Source organism: Zosterops lateralis (genome assembly GCF_965231275.1).
Source record: "Zosterops lateralis genome assembly, chromosome: 1".
NCBI classification, from domain to species: Eukaryota; Metazoa; Chordata; class Aves; order Passeriformes; family Zosteropidae; genus Zosterops; species Zosterops lateralis.
This window is the reverse complement of record NC_139762.1, coordinates 92,346,150-92,352,734: the sequence shown is the minus strand read 5'-3', so window position 1 is coordinate 92,352,734 and position 6,585 is coordinate 92,346,150. Positions and strand designations below refer to the sequence as shown.

Below are 6,585 nucleotides of genomic sequence, written 5' to 3'. Positions count from 1 at the left end.
GGCTAGTTCTCAACACAAGATCTAAATGGGAAAATAATTCAAACTTTGAACACCAGAATTACGTAAAAGCTGAGAAGTGAAGTGATAAGTGATTAAGCATCCTTGCTTTGGTTTCCTTCTTTTAGGCATAAGTATCCTTTTTCTGCTCTCATTAATGTGAGTCATTTTTTAAGAAGACAAAATTACCTGAGGTCAAGTAATGACAACATTAATGTTGAAACCTACTTTTAAATCTCCTCCCTTTGAATAAGAATAAGAAACAAGTTGTTTAATTGCCATAAAATGATCACACGTTGTTTCTTGGATAATACAGCTTCAGTTTGTCTGATTAGTTATGTATGTACTTGACTTTTTCTAGTATTTCTTGTCATTCTTACATTATTTTAATTCATATGACTCATTTATCATCATCAGTGCTAAGCAACTGTTTGAATGTCAGCTTGTGGGGACTGAGGCCCTTGCTGTTCTCTGGGACCATAACTTGGCATTTGCACATGGAGAAAAACTTCTGAACAGGAAAAATCCAGGGTAGACCTTCTGGCTTCAAATCATGCCACTACTAAGGGCATAGAGGGGAAAAAAGATCTGTGGGTAGATCACAGCTGTATTTTAGGATTCCCAGGCAGCTGCATTAGACCTTGGAAGGAAAGTGTATGGAAGACTTCTTTGAAAAATCTCCTGGAAGTTTTTCAAAAACTGATGGGACAAAGTCCTAAGCGAACAAGTCTAACATTAAGATAAAATCCTTCTTTAGCAGAAGTTTAGATTAGAGAGCTGCCCTCATTCTCCTCACATGAAAGTCTCTTTGAAATGAAATCTTTTTATGATTTTATGAATTCAAGTCCTGGTTACATTTAAACATTTGCTCAAGTTAGCTCCTTGTTAGGACATCAGCTCTAGCCTATGAAATGAAGCCCTTGTTTTTCAATTGCCTTTTAATGCTTTGTATAGCACAGCAAGAGAAGATACATTTCTTGTACTCTTCATTAGTCTCTCCTCCATGCTAGCAAACATTGCCTCCATGGAGGCAAACATTGACTCCTTGTGTGCATTCTGGAAGGTGCCCAGGCAGCAGGGAGAAGTCCATATCTGACAGCATGAGGTACATGGAAGCAAACACATTTCCCAGCTGTGGAGAAATGCAACTGAGATGGGAATGCCCAAGCAGGAGTCATTGGAGAAGATCACTGACTGCAACTCCCCAAATCCAGCACCTCAACTTCTGATCTGAAGGTGTGAGATTCTCTCCCTCCATCTTGGAGTGGAGAAAGGGAAGAAGTTGTACTGTGTGGCTTTGTTTGAAATACAAAGTGAGGGAGGTGATAGAGTAGGGAGGATGAGGACCCAGAAAGACGAAAGGAAGATGAAAGTGTGGGGTAGTTTGTATGTGGGAATTTGCATAGGGGATGCACAATGTTATGTGTATTTGGGGAAATATCATTGTATGAGCACATATGAAGGAAAGGAGTCAGATGTAAGGAACAGCAGACCCCTAACAGAGAGACCAGTATTAGAGAAAATGGGCTCTCTTCCTTACCTGCTCACACCTATCATAAGTTTGCAGGGGAAGTTTCAGTCTCATTGGGACAAAGCTCATAGCTTGAGGCAAGCAAACAGGGACTAGTGAAGTGAAAGAGACTAGTTGTGAAAGAGACATTAAAAACTCTAGAGGTATACAAAAATCACTCCTGGGACCTGTTTTTGTTCACTAACATGTCCCCTTTATTAAGTAGAATTTAATTTGATAGCCTATTAGAAGTACATCTAGAAGGAACTGCTGGCTGCCCCTTACTGAGTGTTTCTACGCTTCTCTCTCATAACAGGGTGACTTCTGCACTGTAATTACTTTCTGTAAAATAAACAAAGCAAGCTATTTGCAATTGAAAAGCCTAGTGTTGCTAAACCCAGGATTTTCCTAAGAGAGCCTCACAGTCCAAATACCTTAACTTCCACTGGTTTGTGTTTGTCTGTACTTCAGGGAATATTCAATCAGTGAAAGAATCATCCCTCATCCCTGTCCCCATTAATTTAATGCAAGAATCCATAATTTTAACAAAAACTTTATTTGTACACGTGGAAGTCTTTGCCTTTCATAACAGGGAGATCACAGAAGGGGAGAAACTGTCAAAGCCAATGGTGAGGGATGAAGTGCTTGCAGTGCTATTTTCTAGATGGACGTTTTTCTTCAATTCAGTGTCTTCCTCCTTTTCCACCCATGGCTAAGGAAAAATACAGGAAAATTGTGAGAACAATATAAAGCAGAGTTGCAGTACAGGAAAATATACAGACTATACAAGCATTGGCTACAAGCCTTCTCAGGTCAGAAATCAAAGGTCTCTGTTATTATTTGAAAGACAGTTTCTGAAATGAAGAACTTCAATCCTCTCTCCAATGCTCTTCCTAACCCCATAGCATCCTACTAACACAATTAGCATTCTTACTGATGCATTCAGTCTATGAATAATATAGACTAGGCTCTTTCATAATTTCGTTTGTTTTATCTGGGTGTGCATTTCATTAACCTGGCAGAGTGATGAGGGAGATTTCTGTTGTTCTCTGATTTGAGCTTGTAAGTTCAGGCAGATTCCTGTGGTTTTGACCCAATGAATTTCCTTTAAAGGAAAGAAAGCTAAGTTGTTCTGAAAGGCCCCAAGAAGTAGACTAGATTCCTGTCTGTCAGTCTGATAACTCCACTCTCATGTTTCACTGTTTCTTCCTACTATATCTGCTTTGTATGTTCGAGAGTGGTTTAATCCTAAATTTATGATTGAAAAAGAACAATTGAGCTGCCACTGTGGTGCTGATGAAAGCATAATCTAAAAGTCCATCAGGCTTTTTTTTTCTGTCACTGTGTTTCAGATTTCTGCCTCTTCTGTCCACTCATACCTTTGCAAGTTTGTGACATAGTTATTTCCACTAATTTCCCAGTTTCATCTTCCCACCAAGTTCAAAGAAACAAACAATAAAAATATTGTTTCAAGTACAAAGCAGCCACTTCTGTCACTTGCATCCCTTCATCTATTAAATGTACAGTGAATGAGCTGAAATACTGCTGGCTGCCCAGAAGTCATTTGTTAATTCATCTTTTGGAGAGGACTCTCACTTACAGATGGACTGGACAGTGGAAGTGGTGCCGCCTCTGGGAACTCCACCTCCATAAGCTGTGGCCTCCTGGGACATTGTGCTGGAGGCCCTGGATCCACCAGAGATCCCACTGCTGGTATAACCTGATGAGTGGGTTGTTCCTCTGGCACCTAGAACAGATACAAAGGATATGCTACTGATAAAAAAAAAAAAAAGGAAGGAACCTTACAGGACAATTATAAACTACTGTGTTTTAAAACAGTTCAAGGCTAGCAAATGTATCAAAAGACAAGGTGATTGCTGATTAATTGACTTGTTCTGTCAGTGTACTGCTTTTTAGGTGCCACCTTGGGGAAAGGATATTATCAGTGCTGTTGTGGAATTCCCAGAACAAAAAGAAATTCTATGGCTTTTGCACAGACTGTTTTTGACAAATCTGGATCTCCAAAATAGTTTACAATTTGCCTCAGCTGAAATGGCACTTTTCTGTGGAGCTGCCTGAGGACTGTGGAACAAACTTCTGTAGAAACTAGGAACTGTTGCACTTTCTGTTCCAGGTGATGAACATGTTCCTTGCACTTCACTTTCCCTCACATAAACCTGTAATAGATACCTGTAAAATTAAAGTGCCACAAGTTGTGGTAGCCAGTGGCAAATTTATATGTATATCTTCATCTCAGTCTAAATAAGCCCCAAGCAAAACATTCCTTTGCAAACTCTTCTTCTCCTGGGAGAAGAGTAAACATTAGTGATGACAAATGTTAGTGATAATGCTTAAAGCATTCCTGGAGGATGCTCAAATATTTTGGTGATGAGCTTGTTATAACATCTTCTGTAAAGTGACACTGAACAATACTCATGCCCCACTGCAGAATCAGCCGCTCCTTCGAGCATGTTTGTTCTGGGGGGAGGAAGGGTTACAGTCTGAATGAAAAGGTTAAGAAGATGTGTTTGGAGAGATTTCAGTGAGCACCTGCGGAAATGAAATCAGGCCCTTTTAGCTCTCAATCAGGCAAAGAATGTGTGGCAAGCTCTCCTGCTGCAGGGAGCCAAAGCTCACACCTGTCTTGGCAATGTTACAGAGCTAGCATTTTCCACATGGATAAAAGCTCTTTTGGAGTATCTCCTGTCGGCATGGCAAAGGTTTCCTTGAGTCATGCAGACTTCTCTTCACCAAAATGGTGGTTTTCATAAAAAAATAGTTAACACAGAGGTTGTAAGAATAAAACTTACAAATGTGTGTGTAGTTAAATGTTCATGTTGCTTCTATTTCTTATAAAAATTCTCAGCACACAGAGGGATAGAAATCTTCAGTGTTTTAGTTTAGAACTAACAGCTTCATGCTCTCTGTAGGGTATCTCCACTGAAGAGTTTGCCACTGGTTATGAGAGTGCTGTACCACCCTGATCTGTAACAGAAGGCAGCTTGTGCAGCTGACTAACACTTGACTACAGTGAGCAACTGGCATCTCCTGCATACCAGGATTTCTGCTGCTAAGGCAGCATGGTGCCTGAGAGCACCTCTCCTCTCTGCTTTTCGCTCTCTCTGTCCCCCTCCTCTCCTGACTTTCTCTCATATATTCTGTCCCTTGGTTGCTACTATCCCTTAAGCTCTTTTGTACTGAATATTTAATAAACACCATGCAGCAACCTGAACTCACTGATCAAATCATACAAAGTGAAAATTAAAAAAATGCCTCACAGCAGTCACACATAGTATGTCTCTGAATGACCCTTTGTCACCTATTCCCTCACTGTTTAGAGGGCCTCACTCTATGAATAACTGGCAGCAATGTAAATCATATCTTTAAAAAAAATCCAACTTATTTCCTTCTGATCAAGCTTAACACACTTTTTGCTATTAAAAGATGTCCTGAATCTGGACCCTGGCCACCTCACCTGGTCAACCACCCATTTTATGGCTGGAGAAGTCGTTTAGCTCCATCCTTCAGATTTCTACTTGCTGATTATGGAAGTAGTGGACCAGTGGAAGACCAATATGGCAGAGATGCCCACTCATAATCAGCCTGCTGGCTGGCATACCTTTGACACATGGGACACGTGGTCCGGGACCCCAAAGGCAGAAGGGGTTTGGAAGCCTTTATCCAAGGTCAGAGAGCTAATTACTGAGCTGCTGGATTAAGCAGGATTGCATGGGGCACTCTGTTCTGTGGAGCCCTGCCTGTTCAGAGGATGCCTGCTGAATCAGGTCACACAGGCAGGTGTGGCAGGGAGAATACCTTGTGCATAGATCCCACGGGATCTGGGGTTAAACAAGTGCCAAGCTGGTAAGAGTCATCAGGTCAGGGACTGCTCTGTGCCAGCAGGAGAACAGCAAACACCTGCAGGGTCAGCTCATGTGAAAGGCAGTTATGCCTTATTTTAGTACTTAGATAGGGGCTGTCAAGGATGTGTATACATTCCCTTCATGAATTCTTCTCTTGGACTACAACTAATTTCTCTCCTCTACAGAGTTTGCATAAGGTTTTAGGTGTTCTCCCTGCATGGATGAGTGTGAGAAAAGAGCAAAGGAAATCTGATCATTTATATGAAATGTAGCTACACAGATCCTGTTCTTGCAAAAGTACATCATTGCTTTTTGCTACCATGACTCTTTATATTATTGATAATTCCTGGCAGAACAGAGAGACAGCACAAACTTCAAACAAATGCTGTCCAAAACCTCATGAATACCACATAAGTATATGTTCATTCATGAATAGTATGTACACATCCAAAAAACACCCTCAATAGTATCCCACTCATAGCACACAGTTAAACAGACCTTTCTTCAGTGCCATACAGGAATGTAGGAGAGGAGATTATTTGGCAAGCTTATTTTCAAAGAGAAACAGCTGTCTGACCCTATGCACTGAACCACAAAACCACGCACACAGTCACACACAGAATTCCTCATACCCATTTCCTGCAGAGTAGAAGTGGCTCCTCCAGAAGGCACACCTCCCCCAGAGGCTCTTGCTTCATGGGACATCAGTGATGAAGCAAGGGATCCTCCCGTGATCCCAGAGGGAGTGAACCCAGCGTTGCGGACGTTCTGGTCAGACATGATGCCTTCTACTGGTGAGAATTCCAGTGGAGCTGCTGGAACTTCCAACTCAGAGGCTGCTCAGCCCCTCTTTTTATACTTTCTCCAGCTGACAGTGAAGAAACGAAACTACTGCCATGATAAGGGAGAATAGAAACTGAAACTTATCCTCAGCCAAGAAACGAAACTGAACTTTGTCAATAGGCTTTTATACTGCTGTTGCCACGATGGAATTTAGGCAAACCAAATAATTTCCTCTTGTGATACTAAAACAAATTACTAGTGCATGAGTCATTGTTTGGCAAGTGATGCAGCTGAAAGCTTTCCTCCTTCACTCTTTTTCACTGCATCCTATTGCACTGAATTGTATCTGCAGAAGATTCTGCCTTGTTTCAAGAATTCATACAACTCTGAGGAAAGACAAGAGACAAAAAGGGAGTAAAGTGGTGGCATGCA

The 6,585-nt window shown here is 41.3% G+C and overlaps 1 protein-coding gene across 1 annotated transcript; it reads right to left on the bottom strand.

The window, feature by feature from the left end:
- Positions 1-2,044: 2,044 nt before the first annotated feature.
- On the bottom strand, positions 2,045-6,288 carry LOC310918311 (uncharacterized protein). The gene is made up of 3 exons (XM_083877165.1): positions 6,003-6,288; positions 3,108-3,254; positions 2,045-2,219 (listed from the first exon to the last, which is right to left on the bottom strand). The coding sequence occupies exons 1-3, from the start codon at positions 6,148-6,150 to the stop codon at positions 2,191-2,193; spliced, it is 324 nt and encodes a 107-aa protein (XP_083733291.1). The 5' UTR covers positions 6,151-6,288; the 3' UTR covers positions 2,045-2,190.
- Between the last annotated feature and the right edge of the window lie 297 nt (positions 6,289-6,585).